We start from the raw sequence: 13,473 nt of genomic DNA, 5'->3' as shown, positions 1-13,473 counted from the left end.
GTTAGTGTCTGGACAGAAGGCTGCGGAGTCACAGACTCACAGCCTCCACCCTCCACCTGTGTGTGTGCTGTGCTGGAGTTAGTGTCTGATCAGAGGGCTGCGGAGTCACAGACTCACAACCTCCACCCTCCTGTGTGTGTGCCGTGCTGGAGTTAGTGTCTGGCCAGAGGGCTGCGCGGTCACAGACTCACAACATCCACCCTCCACCCCCTGTGTGTGTGCCGTGCTGGAGTTAGTGTCTGGCCAGAGGGCTGCGTGGTCAGACTCACAACCTCCAATCTCCCCGTGTGTGTGCCGTGCTGGAGTTAGTGTCTGGTCAGAGGGGTGCGTGGTCAGACTCACAACCTCCACCCTCCACCCTCCCCGTGTGTGTGCCGTGCTGGAGTTAGTGTCTGGCCAGAGGGCTGCGTGGTCACAGACTCACAACCTCCACCCTCCTCCTGTGTGTGTGCTGTGCTGGAGTTAGTGTCTGGTCAGAGGGCTGCGTGGTCAGACTCACAACCTCCAATCTCCCCGTGTGTGTGCTGTGCTGGAGTTAGTGTCTGGCCAGAGGGCTGCGTGGTCACAGACTCACAACCTCCACCCTCCTCCTGTGTGTGTGCTGTGCTGGAGTTAGTGTCTGGTCAGAGGGCTGCGTGGTCAGACTCACAACCTCCAAACTCCCCGTGTGTGTGCTGTGCTGGAGTTAGTGTCTGGCCAGAGGGCTGCGTGGTCACAGACTCACAACCTCCACCCTCCTGTGTGTGTGCCGTGCTGGAGTTAGTGTCTGGTCAGAGGGGTGCGTGGTCAGACTCACAACCTCCACCCTCCACCCTCCCCGTGTGTGTGCCGTGCTGGAGTTAGTGTCTGGCCAGAGGGCTGCGTGGTCACAGACTCACAACCTCCACCCTCCCCGTGTGTGTGCCGTGCTGGAGTTAGTGTCTGGACAGAGGGCTGCGTGGTCACAGACTCACAACCTCCACCCTCCCCCTGTGTGTGCCGTGCTGGAGTTAGTGTCTGGCCAGAGGGCTGCGCGGTCACAGACTCACAACCTCCACCCTCCACCCCCTGTGTGTGTGCTGTGCTGGAGTTAGTGTCTGGCCAGAGGGCTGCGTGGTCACAGACTCACAACCTCCACCCTCCTCCTGTGTGTGTGCTGTGCTGGAGTTAGTGTCTGGTCAGAGGGCTGCGTGGTCAGACTCACAACCTCCAAACTCCCCGTGTGTGTGCTGTGCTGGAGTTAGTGTCTGGCCAGAGGGCTGCGTGGTCACAGACTCACAACCTCCACCCTCCTGTGTGTGTGCCGTGCTGGAGTTAGTGTCTGGTCAGAGGGGTGCGTGGTCAGACTCACAACCTCCACCCTCCACCCTCCCCGTGTGTGTGCCGTGCTGGAGTTAGTGTCTGGCCAGAGGGCTGCGTGGTCACAGACTCACAACCTCCACCCTCCCCCCGTGTGTGTGCTGGAGTTAGTGCCTGGTCAGAGGGCTGCGTGGTCACAGACTCACAACCTCCACCCTCCCCCTGTGTGTGCCGTGCTGGAGTTAGTGTCTGGCCAGAGGGCTGCGTGGTCACAGACTCACAACCTCCACCCTCCCCCTGTGTGTGCCGTGCTGGAGTTAGTGTCTGGCCAGAGGGCTGCGCGGTCACAGACTCACAACCTCCACCCTCCACCCCCTGTGTGTGTGCCGTGCTGGAGTTAGTGTCTGGCCAGAGGGCTGCGTGGTCACAGACTCACAACCTCCACCCTAAATGCGCGACACATACCGCTCCACTGTGTAGGAATATAATTACTGTACTGTTATACCGGTTGTCGTAGACATGGGGAGTTTGTTTTTATTTGCTGAAACTCCTGGGTGATCTTCTATGGAACTTAACAGGTGTAAGTCACAGCCGAGATGAGGCTGTGTGATTTGACGTTTTTGGTTGCGTTTATTGATCTGCCACGTAACATTGCAAGTATTCCAATCACACATGCCTGGTACAATGTTTGTTTTAGGTTTAACAGTATGTTTAATACGTAGGCTTTCCCGACCAATATCCATAATAAAGGGGTTTTTTTGGTTTAGATCGTGTGAATCTAAATGTGTCGTTAAACCCGCCACTATCCGACAGTCGATTAGTAAGGGTTATCACGTAATCAAAACGTGCCAATTACTACTCACGCACTAATTGCCCATTAATACTTAAGCACGAATTGGCACGTTTTGTTTACGTGACAACCATTACTAATTGGCTGTGTCGGGTGGTGACGGGTTTAACGACACGTTTCACGCGACCTCACCCCGAAACACTTCATGGAGTATGTTTAACGCGAAGCAGAGCACAAAGACAGCACATATGACCGTCCTTAGACATTGGGGCAATATTCCATAACCATCCTGTTTAAGGCTACGTGTTGAGGCTCCAGATTGAAACGCCGATATTCCGCAAGCACAAAATAGATGCATTCCATTCACACGCGCTGTGCTTCGTGTTTACAGTTGCTATTCACATGCAATGCAGAGCCCTCAACACTTAAACCCAGTCATTGGGACAGCATTCGTTAAAACTGCGAATCCTGAGGGCTCTTCAGTAGCACACAACACACGCATTTAATCACACCCGAGATGAACGGGCATCGGTGGTTGAGGAACACGAGTTTGAGATTTGTTTTTCAAGTTTTAATTGCGATGTAAAGATAAATGCATTGAGCACTCCACATCTCCCGACCATTGTGCTTGGATATTACGTATATTAATCCTTATGCACTTTTGATGTTGAACTGAAAAGCACGGTCTTTCACAAGGACTGACAGAATCATTCCAATCGCATCAGCTGTTTTATTTGTTTTTCAATGCAATGCTGAGCACAATGCCAATACACCAACCTTCCCTAGCCAATTTGACAACCTACTCAAAAGATTGTGAATTACAATCAGGGCTACACCATGAGGCTCTGTGGAAGATTTTGCTGTTTTTTCCTGGATTTTTCTGTTGCGCGGAGTCACTTTAAGATATTCTTGGTTATTTTATTGTTTCCCTTCTACGTGACTTTACCAAAAGAACCAAGAATATGAATCCCTGCAGTCACGAAAGCTTTAAATCAAATTTCACTTTAAGATGTTCTTTGTTCATGTTTTTGTTTGTTGCGGTTGCACCCGAGTCAAGAGCCGCATGGTTCACAGGCTTACACCTAATAAATGAAACTGAAACTGTGGTCTAAGCTGTTGCTTTACTTGCAATGCAGAGAACAATGGACATACATCAGCAATGATGCCAGCGTATACGATTGAAAGGTGTATGAACTGTATTCTTAGTTTTTTCGGTAAAGTCACGTTGAAGAGAAACAACAAAATAACAAAATATATATAAAACAATAAAAAATTCTCACGACGTTTCGACCATAACTCAAACGGTCATCATCAGGTGTGTCGGTTTGCATAAAATTTATTTTGAAAACGGCATATTTATTTATATATATAAAATAACGTTTGCGTCACGCGCAACGATTGGCTGTTTGCCAGGACTAGTCCATCTATTTTTTTGAAAAGAGGAGGGGGGAGACGAAATTTGTTTTTATGTATGCTGTCTGAAAGGCACTGTAAGCGTGAACAATCAATCAAGAACTGAAATGATTTATCAAACCTTTCCAATGATTGCTAAGATAGAATCCATCTTCTCGGTTGAAATTGTCTCTGTGTTTGTATATGTGGATAGCCTCATGAACGAATCTCTCATGGAAGCCAGATGGCTTACAAAGAACCTCCGTCTTGGAAAAGTCAATGGCATGTGAGCCTACTGAATTAGAACAATGATCTGCTACGGCCGAGGTGTTGGTCCTACCGTGTTTAAGGTCTGCTTTATGTTCACGAATGCGGTCCGAGATATGGCGTTTGGTTTCTCCAATGTAACTACTACCACAGAGGCAACTTAGTTTGTAGACACCAGGGTATTGTATGTCCGGAATCACATCTTTTACAGACGGAACCAGATCACGGATTTTATGTAATGTGTTGAAACGGACCTGGATCTTGTGTTTATTCAAGATTTTGGAGATCTTGAATAAACACAAGATCCAGGTCCGTTTCAACACATTACATAAAATCCGTGATCTGGTTCCGTCTGTAAAAGATGTGATTCCGGACATACAATACCCTGGTGTCTACAAACTAAGTTGCCTCTGTGGTAGTAGTTACATTGGAGAAACCAAACGCCATATCTCGGACCGCATTCGTGAACATAAAGCAGACCTTAAACACGGTAGGACCAACACCTCGGCCGTAGCAGATCATTGTTCTAATTCAGTAGGCTCACATGCCATTGACTTTTCCAAGACGGAGGTTCTTTGTAAGCCATCTGGCTTCCATGAGAGATTCGTTCATGAGGCTATCCACATATACAAACACAGAGACAATTTCAACCGAGAAGATGGATTCTATCTTAGCAATCATTGGAAAGATTTGATAAATCATTTCAGTTCTTGATTGATTGTTCACGCTTACAGTGCCTTTCAGACAGCATACATAAAAACAAATTTCGTCTCCCCCCTCCTCTTTTCAAAAAAAATAGATGGACTAGTCCTGGCAAACAGCCAATCGTTGCGCGTGACGCAAACGTTATTTTATATATATAAATAAATATGCCGTTTTCAAAATAAATTTTATGCAAACCGACACACCTGATGATGACCGTTTGAGTTATGGTCGAAACGTCGTGAGAATTTTTTATTGTTTTATATATATTTTGTTATTTTGTTGTTTCTCTTCAACGTGACTTTACCGAAAAAACTAAGAATATGAATTACTGCAGTCACGAAAGCTTTAAATCAAAATTTAAAAAGTGTATGAACTGCTTATTTATTTTGTTACTAATATTCTCCACGAAGCCATTCGTTATAAATTTCCGTCAAACTTATATGTATGTTCAACTTCTTTCGCACCATATGTAACCACCCGTGCTAATGGGAGGTGCAGGGGAAGGACAACAAACTAATCACAAAAAGCAGTTCAGAAGATAATAGAGAATACCGTACGGTGAAACTCAGCTGAAATACACTCTGAAGTATTTGTAATCAAAGGTGCTTTATAATTTTGGAATAAAAGTCTCCCACAATTTGTTTATTTAACATTGCAATCACTACATATTTCCCATATATATGTCAAAACACAGCAAACTGATATTGTGCCTAGTAGATGTAGGGCCTAAGTTCGATATAATTTTTATAAATATACTAAATAAAAACTTGGCTTGAATACTGTGACATTTCACGTCTATTATTCAGGGTCAGCCAGGGCAGGTACTCCCTCTTCCGATGCCATCTGGGGTAAAAACAAAACACCCGCAGACATTAGAAACCAGCAATTATGTAAACACTCCTAGTGGATAGATATCAACCATACACCACTGCATGGGAGATTACAGAGCTGTTATTTTACATAACATTATTAGAGAGCTGATGTTACAGGATGTAACCAACGCTCAATCTGTAATCCAATAGTGTGGTCAGGTTGCTCAGCGGTATCGAGATAGCTCACAATCAGACGGTTGCAATGTTCAAATCCTGGTTGAGGTAGTTGCATCGTCTCTCTGGGTCGATCAAATAGGTACCACTTTGTGGGGAAAAGTCAACAGTGGCTGTCCTATCGATAGAATCGCCCTAAGCCAAAGGAACGTGAGGATTAGCATAACTTCAATGCTCATTAGAGCAGCAAGTAATTTAATGCAGCCAATGGTGTAAATTCTACATTCCTATGGGGGGCAAGTCTATCCATTGGACAACTACTGTTGACTTCTCCGCAAAGTGATAATATTTTATCGATCCGGGATAATACGATGAGTCAACCCCCAATCAGGATTTGAACTTGGAACTTTCCTATTGCAAGCCACTCACTCTGACACTGAGACACCTGGCCGGTTATATTGGGGACTAATCACATTACGTAACACACCACCACCCCACCCACAGCAAACAATCACGAGAGCACAGCAAGATTTGCCCACATGGCAGACGAGTGAGCCACAGAACCAGAGGGAGCGCATGATCGAGCTCAATCCTCCCTGCACCCCACACAATCACCAGGAGCCCAGCAGCAGTGACAGGAAGAGTGCAGTACACACACAGAGGCTGCGAGCTGCAAACCTTTCCCACATCGTTCCCAGCCTCCTCCTCATCCTCCTCCTCAGTCGCCACCACCACCGTCTTATTTCTTTCTGTAATTACATCATCGTCCCGTGCGGAGAGACCCGTAGCCTCTTGACCATACGAGACCTCAAACTCTGTTTTCTCGGCAGTGGCCTCCTCCTCAGACGCCGCCACCACCACTGTATAATTTGTTTCTGTAATTACATCATTGTCCAGTGCGGAGAGACCCGTAGCCTCTTGACCATACGAGACCTCAAACTCTGTTTTCTCAGCAGTGGCCTCCTCCTCAGCCGCCACCACCAACATCTTATTTCTTTCTGTAATTACATCATCATCATCCCGTGTAGAACGGCTGGTGTCCTCCTGGTCGTACGAGACCTCAAACTTAATTTTCTCGGCAGAAGCTGCCTCCTCTTCAGCCACCACCGAATCATTTATTTCTGTAATTACACCATCGTCCTGTGTGGAGAGACCGGTGGACTCTAGACCATACGAAACCTCAAACTCCACTTTTTCAGCAGTGGCTAAATCCTCTTCAGCCACCACCACCTCATTTTTTTCTGTAGTTACAGTATCATCATCATCATCCTCTGCAGAGAGACCGGCAGCCTCTTTGCCACCCAAGACCTCCATTTCAGTTTTCCCGGCGGCCGTTGCTTCCGCCTCATCCTCTCCGGGCGGCTGCTCCCCTGCCCGTGCATCGCTGCCTGCAACTCCGTCGTCTAGGTCGGCGCCGGGCAACGCTGCGCCGTTACCGGATCTACCGCCCACGCCGTCGGCCGCCCCGGCTCGGGCTCGGGCGCCGGCGGCGGGACTTACGTCGACGTTGGTCCTTTCGACTTCGTCATCCCTGCTGGTGTCTGGCGCGCCATCATCCCCGCCGGCTCCTCCCTCCCCGTCTCCGTGCTGTTCCGTCATCTCGCCGTCCCCGTCTCGTGCTTCGGCTGCATCGGTGGCGACGGCGGTGGTGGGCGTCTGACCGCGAGCCTGCGCTGACAGCTCGGTTATTCCACCCTCATTGTCTCTTCGCTCATCGTCCTGCGAGCAAATATGCATCAGTTCAGCATGGCGCAATCACTCGTGTATGGCACACCGTAAAGCCAACGATGATTTAACGATTTACTCCTGTGTTTCATCGGGTCCGAAGACTCCAACTGTTTCCCTTGCATTCAAGTCCAAATTCCTCGCACTACTATTCCGTAATTTGATCAGAAATTATTCTGATGATTACACGATATTGTAGCGGTTTTATTCTCTTTTTCACATCTTAACCCAAGGCTTTTATATAGTTTGTTGCATTAATATGTTTGTATCAATATACAATTATTTTTTTACGTTTTTCAACGCAATTTCTTTCTGATAATTAACATTTTTAGCAACGCTTAGTGAAGCATCTTGAGCTGCGATATCATAAGACGCCGCACAAGACGACGCTGCCTTGTGTGTGACGCGTGCTTGGCACGCGGTAAACACCAACGTTGACCGAACGCCTCGACGCACTGCAAGGCAACCGACGGCCGCTCTTAACCAAGTCTCACGATAATGCATGGAGACGCAGCGCACCATCAACTTGGCAAGGGGAACACGGTCACCAGAGCAGGATCACAACCATCATCGCCATTTATCCTCACTGCAGCTAATACGTACCACTTGCTTGTGAAAGCCTCATGAGCACCAGCATGTCACAAGAATTCACCTTCCCAGCCATACCGATGTGTATTCATATATTAACCAACTGTAGTGAAATACTCAACCTTGTTATGTTACCTTCTTTGTGAGTGTTTAACATGGTAAGCTGTGTTTTATTTGGGAAATTACACTAACATTGAAAACGATGTTATTGCTATTATTTCTTGAAAGCATCTACAACACAGTAGTCAAGGGCACAATAATAATAATAATGCCAATTATGTACCAAGAGTTAACAAGCATCATTATTATTTACCAAGAAGATCCAGTGATTTGGTCTAAGAGGTGGTTAAGAGGTCAGAGCGCTGAGCTGGCACCTCTTGAGGTCCTGGGTTCGAATCCAGCTATCAGCCACCTGTGCTTAACCAGTTTCTCAAGTCTTTTGAGTGTCTCAGCGCAGTCACCGATGACTGCACAAATACAAAAAAAAGTTACTTTGAATTTGGTTCTGCACTTAATTTGGCTGAATTACAAATCTGAGAATTGTCAACATGTCACTGTATGTTTGACACCCTGGTCACCCTCGCAAATGAGATGTTCCAAGCAATTATCCAGGTGAAATATTTGAATAAATAACCAATGAAGTAATATAACACGTCTCTAACATCAAAGGTTGCACTGCTCTCGAAGACATGCCAATGGATTCTTCGTCACCTGACGCAATGTCGACAGCGCAATCATGACAAAATTGGGGGAATTTTTTTAAAAGATAAAACAGTGATTAACACGTAGGTTTTCACAGCCAATATATTAAGAGGGCCTGACCCAACAAATCAATGATGAAAGGAGTGATTTGGGCGTAGGCGTACCACCAATCTCCCCGTCTCCCTCAGGTCACAAATTTAGTTTTCCGGTCATGAAAGAATGTTGAATTGAGACGACCTTGTCTACAAACACGACGCGTGTGTGTGGGGCGAGGATTGTGAGTGCGTGTCCCTGCATGCCCAAGCCCCCAAGGTGCATAGTGCCGGAATGCGCAAGCGAAGACTGCACCTCGTGAACGCTACTCTCGTCTCCCTCCTGCAGCGTGGGCAGCGTTGGTGCCCCCGGCCGAGAGAAGGCATCAACCAAAGTCCTATCCTCGGCCACCTGCTCAACCTCCTGGCACCACAGAGCGAACGTGACGGCCAAACATTTCGCCACAAATCATACACACACACACACAAAGATAGCGATCACATACCAATACCCGCCATTTGCCACTAACTGCTGCTGACGTCACTGCAGTGCCTGTGCCAGGCCAGGTGCACTTTGAGGCCGTGTGAAGTGTGGAAGGCTCGCTAACAGAGATGTCACGGGACACACCCAGGTGCTATGAGTTGATTGACTGAGATGACTGGCAGATGCACCAGCTATGCCCCCTACTGTGCCAACTTGCTGCATTTTATCCACCCAGCGCTCCGCTCGTTGTTGTGAGCGTCGTTCCTCTGCCCTCCATATTACAAAACAAAGATCCTCCATATAGCCTTAACAGACTGTAGGGGCAAGTGCTGTTAGCGAGCACCTATGAAGGCCGGAACGGTACACGAGGGGGTGGGTGGCCAGCACCACGCCCGACCGCCTTTGTCTCCCTAGTGGCGATGTTTACACACTGCACCAGGTACTCATTTGAGGCTGAGTCGACCTAGGGGAGGCCCAGGACCGGTTCAGATAATCGTCACCGGTGTTGGCCGTGAGCGGGAATCGAACCCGGGTCGCCAGGTTCATAGCGCAGCGCGCTAACCGCTACACTATCGCTCCCCACGATATTACACACACACACATACACAAATTATACAACACATACACACCACGTAGAAACATACGCACAAGATCGGCAGTTTAGCCAACACAGACTTCTGTGGCAAGTGCTGTTATGAAGCACCTATGAAGGCCGGCACGGCCCGCGAAAGCATTAGTGTGGCCGGCACAATGGCGGATACAAGTACACACACAGATGTCCATACACAGACATGTCCTTGCCGTGAAACTACTCAGATGTGGAAAAACCAGTTGCAGACGACCCAACTTGACAGGTAGTTCCCAGCGGCCATGCCTACAAACCTGCGGCGGTTGTATTGTTTCTGACGAATTCTGCAGCCTCTCATCTTCCAGCTTCAGCTGCTCCTGCTTCTCTAATGGCCTCTGTGCTTCCCTCTGCGCTTCCCGCTCTGCTTCTCTCAGTGCTTCTCTCTCCGCTTCTCTCTGGGTCTCCTGCGAGGCAGCCTCCTCCCTCTGCTTCTGAAGCTCCACCATCTCCTCTGCCCTCTACAAACGGGACATGCGGTACAGAAAATAACATGGTCAATTATGTGGAGTGTTATTTCCATTCAAATGAGGGTTGCTAAATAACAAGTGGTAACCGTTCTCAGCATCGATTAGTCAGGAAGGGGTAACCATTTCCAGTGGAATGTTAGCAATGAACGGACCGATTGGCTTGTGCGAATGTAAAAACGGCACAGTGGAACTAAAGTCATCGCATGCGACATTTGCTTGTTTATCAGTTGAAAAATAAAGGTGCAGCTCTGAAACTGCTTACGCACGCCACTGCAGGCAGAAGGGTACACAGCTGTAGGGGGGATGTAAGAAACTTGCCCAATTTGTTGCAATTGCCACACTGGGAGTTGGAATCAAAACAGCAACTGGGGGAATTGCATGTCCAGTGCCAACCATGACACCATAGCAGCTTCCTTTGTTTGTCAGTTAAAAGGGTAAAATGGCTATGTTCATTCGAAAACAATTCTATACGTGCCGGAAATCCGTGACCCATTTTAAAAAAATGTTATTGCGGTTACCGGTAATGCAAAAAGCATTTTAATAACCCTAATCTCAATGCAGTCTTGTATTGGGTTGGGAAAAATACACAATATTCCACTGCCGTCTCCTGCCAACCTCACAGCCTGGAAGGTTAGCGAGTTTCACAAATCTATATAAAACATACAAACCTTGCCTCTGAAAACATTGGAATCACAGCACGCATGACTACCACATTAGTTAATATTTGTGCTTTTGGCTGTTTAAATGTAGTCAGTGAACGAGCTGGTATTACGTAGTTTTGCCCTTGTCGGTTCAAGTTCTTACCTGTTAAAATAATATAAACTGCCTGCCTGTGGCTGTATGGCTGTGCCGGCAGCAGATTTCAGGGCGACTAAACTATACAAAGTTGGCGCTGTGGGAGGAGCACAATCGGTGCATCTGTCAGTTATCTCAGTCAGTCAACAACCCACGGGCACCTGGATCCATTCCATGACCGGCTGCCATCGGGACATCTGCACGTGGCCTAGCATGGCACAAGCGCCTTGGTGACGGTTGGTGTTGTTGTTGGGAAGAGTTGGGGGCCGTCCATAAATGACGTCACGCGATTTTTGACCCCCCCCCCTTCGTCACACGGTGTCACAAAAAGACAGCCCCCCCCCCTCAAATATGACGTCACAAAGCTCTGCCCCCTCCCCCCAAAAAATAAAACATACTTCAAATCGCTTTAAACTGTTGTCATTGTAGTGCGTATTTAATGTGGCGCTGCACTCTTGATGTTGTAGGAAAAAAAACATTTACCAAAAAGTCTATTTAATTAAGTAGAACGTGTTGTCTACATTTATTTTTAAATTTGCGCATTTTGATGTGAAGTCACATTTCTCAAACAACACCCCCCCCCCTCTCTCGTCACGCATCGTCACAAATGTCTGAACCCCCCCCCCCCCCCCCGCCTTGGTGCTCACCGCCGCAGCGTGCGCGGCGTTCTCGCGGTACTTGTACAGCCACAGAGCCAGATGCTCGATGGGATCCGCCGGGCGCCGGAGCACCAGGTCGGCCAGGCCGGCCGCCAGACACGGGCCCATGCGCAGCTTCAGGTATTCTGAGTCCATGGCGAGAGGCTGGATGGAGACAATCGCACGGATCAGAAATGTGGAGGGGCGCCCGCGAGCGGTCGCAACACTGGTGGATCCCTCCGAGACCTAGAAATGTTGACGCTTACCAAAGAAAGCGAACGTAATGTTTCGTTGCGATTATAATTGACGTTATTTTAAAAAAAGCCTGAAATTTTTTCAAGGACCGTTCTATGGGTCAGAAGAAGTACCGCCACCGCCGCTGGAAATCACAAATTGTTTTGTGGCCCATGATGGGGTTGCCACCCATCCTGGGTTTCCCAGGATTGTCCTCTTATTGAGGCAGCTTTGATTGTATGTATGCAGAACTTCTTTCGCACCATACATAGCCGATCGTGACAATCGTCACGATGCGGATGATAGGCCGAGTCAACTACACAACCAGGATTTGAACTCGCAACCTTCCGATTTTGAGCCACCTGACAGGTTATTTGAATTCTTACCACAGTTAATTTTTTGAACGAACAGCAAGTTCAGCAACCTCTGCACTGCAATTCACAGCGCTTCTCTTTCTGCTTGTGCCCTCCCACAGGACCAGAATATTTATGTATCCTGCAGAAGGAATCCGATGAGCTACAAAGCTCTTTTTCACACACGTTCAAGTAGTGCGGGTACCACAATAATACAAAAAAACACGATAGTAATACAAAAACATGCTCAAATTTGGAATTCCCTCCAATCGTGCTCCCCCCCACCACCACCACGTTCTCATAAGCTGAAGGATTTTTACGATTTTAATTTATAAGACGCTTGCTTAAATGGCTCGGGAAATTTAATCCCATTATTAACATAGCAGCTCAATCAATCCGTATCTTGCTCAATTCAACAACCGTATTCACTGTAATAATCTTCAACGGTGCTGTTTGTTGCCGGCCTCTTGGCGGCGTGTGACATCTGGGCCTGTGCTCAGCACCCACGATTTAAAAATGAAAGTTACAAAAAATAAATGTTAGCACCCTCTTACCAATTGTAAGCGAAGATATCCGCGTCTCGGAAGGACTGTCCTTTGAAGACTACCGGAATTATTCTAGCGATCTACTGTGTCTGTAAGATAAAAAAAAACACAAAAATGTCCCTGTTATTGATAATAAACGCGTAATTATACAAATTCACCCAAGCCGTAACTTTACGTGATCTTCATCACTGACTCGCTCCCCTGGTCGCCCTAGCAACGGGGCCTAGTCTGTTACCATAGCAACTGGACGCGCACCACCCCCCGCAACTCGTTGTGACACCGCGAGCGGAGCGAGGCGGCTCGCTGCGACCCCATTTCTGCACCACCTCTAGGGAGTTGATTGCATTCGCGGGCGACTCGTTCGTCGTCGGTGGTGGTGGAGGGGCAGCGCGGTGGATCCGGCGGAGAGATTGTACCTCTTTCTCCCTGCCAGCGTCGCCTGCCAACCCTGGAGAAGCCTCGCGGTGAAGGCCGCCCCGGTGGGGGGGGGGGGGTGTGGGGGGGGTGTAGGGGTGGGGGGACCCTGCGGTCAGATTCCGCAACGCGGATTGGCCCACCCGCGGGGTCGCGCTTCTCTCCCATTGGGTCCCACCATTGGTCGACGCGCTGACCAATCACGCGACGCGGCTGCCTGATGCGCGCTGGGAAATTCGAAACAGTGCGGGGGGGAGGAGGTGTCGGGGGGGGTGGGAGGAGGGAGTAGGGGGGAGTGGGGGGGTGGAGGGGGTGGGGGGGGTGGGAGGAGGGGGTGGGGGGGAGGAGGTCTCGGGGGGGGTGGGAGGAGGGGGAGGGGGGGGAGGAGGGGGCAGGAGGGGAGGGGGTGGGGGGAGGAGGGGGTGGGGGGGAGGAGGGGGTGGGGGGGAG

The 13,473-nt window shown here is 48.7% G+C and overlaps 1 protein-coding gene across 3 annotated transcripts; it reads right to left on the bottom strand.

The window, feature by feature from the left end:
* Positions 1 to 4,788: 4,788 nt before the first annotated feature.
* LOC116950929 (uncharacterized) lies at positions 4,789 to 13,131 on the bottom strand. Of its 3 annotated transcripts, XM_032969110.2 has the most exons (7): positions 13,026 to 13,121; positions 12,619 to 12,698; positions 11,487 to 11,642; positions 9,832 to 10,035; positions 8,782 to 8,889; positions 6,919 to 7,137; positions 4,789 to 5,275 (listed from the first exon to the last, which is right to left on the bottom strand). In XM_032969110.2, the coding sequence occupies exons 3-7, from the start codon at positions 11,631 to 11,633 to the stop codon at positions 5,231 to 5,233; spliced, it is 723 nt and encodes a 240-aa protein (XP_032825001.1). In that variant the 5' UTR covers positions 11,634 to 11,642; positions 12,619 to 12,698; positions 13,026 to 13,121; the 3' UTR covers positions 4,789 to 5,230. The 3 variants fall into 3 exon arrangements, with proteins under 3 accessions (XP_032825001.1, XP_032825000.1, XP_032825003.1); XM_032969109.2 differs by lacking the exon at positions 12,619 to 12,698 and having other exon boundaries at positions 13,026 to 13,131; XM_032969112.2 differs by lacking the exon at positions 12,619 to 12,698 and having other exon boundaries at positions 6,919 to 7,086; positions 13,026 to 13,131.
* Between the last annotated feature and the right edge of the window lie 342 nt (positions 13,132 to 13,473).

Source organism: Petromyzon marinus, chromosome 41 (assembly GCF_048934315.1).
Source record: "Petromyzon marinus isolate PM22_M1 ecotype Great Lakes invasive population chromosome 41, UKy_Petmar_22M1.pri1.0, whole genome shotgun sequence".
NCBI lineage: Eukaryota > Metazoa > Chordata > Hyperoartia > Petromyzontiformes > Petromyzontidae > Petromyzon > Petromyzon marinus.
Note: the sequence above shows the minus strand (reverse complement) of the source record. Positions and strands in the feature narration are given on the sequence as shown.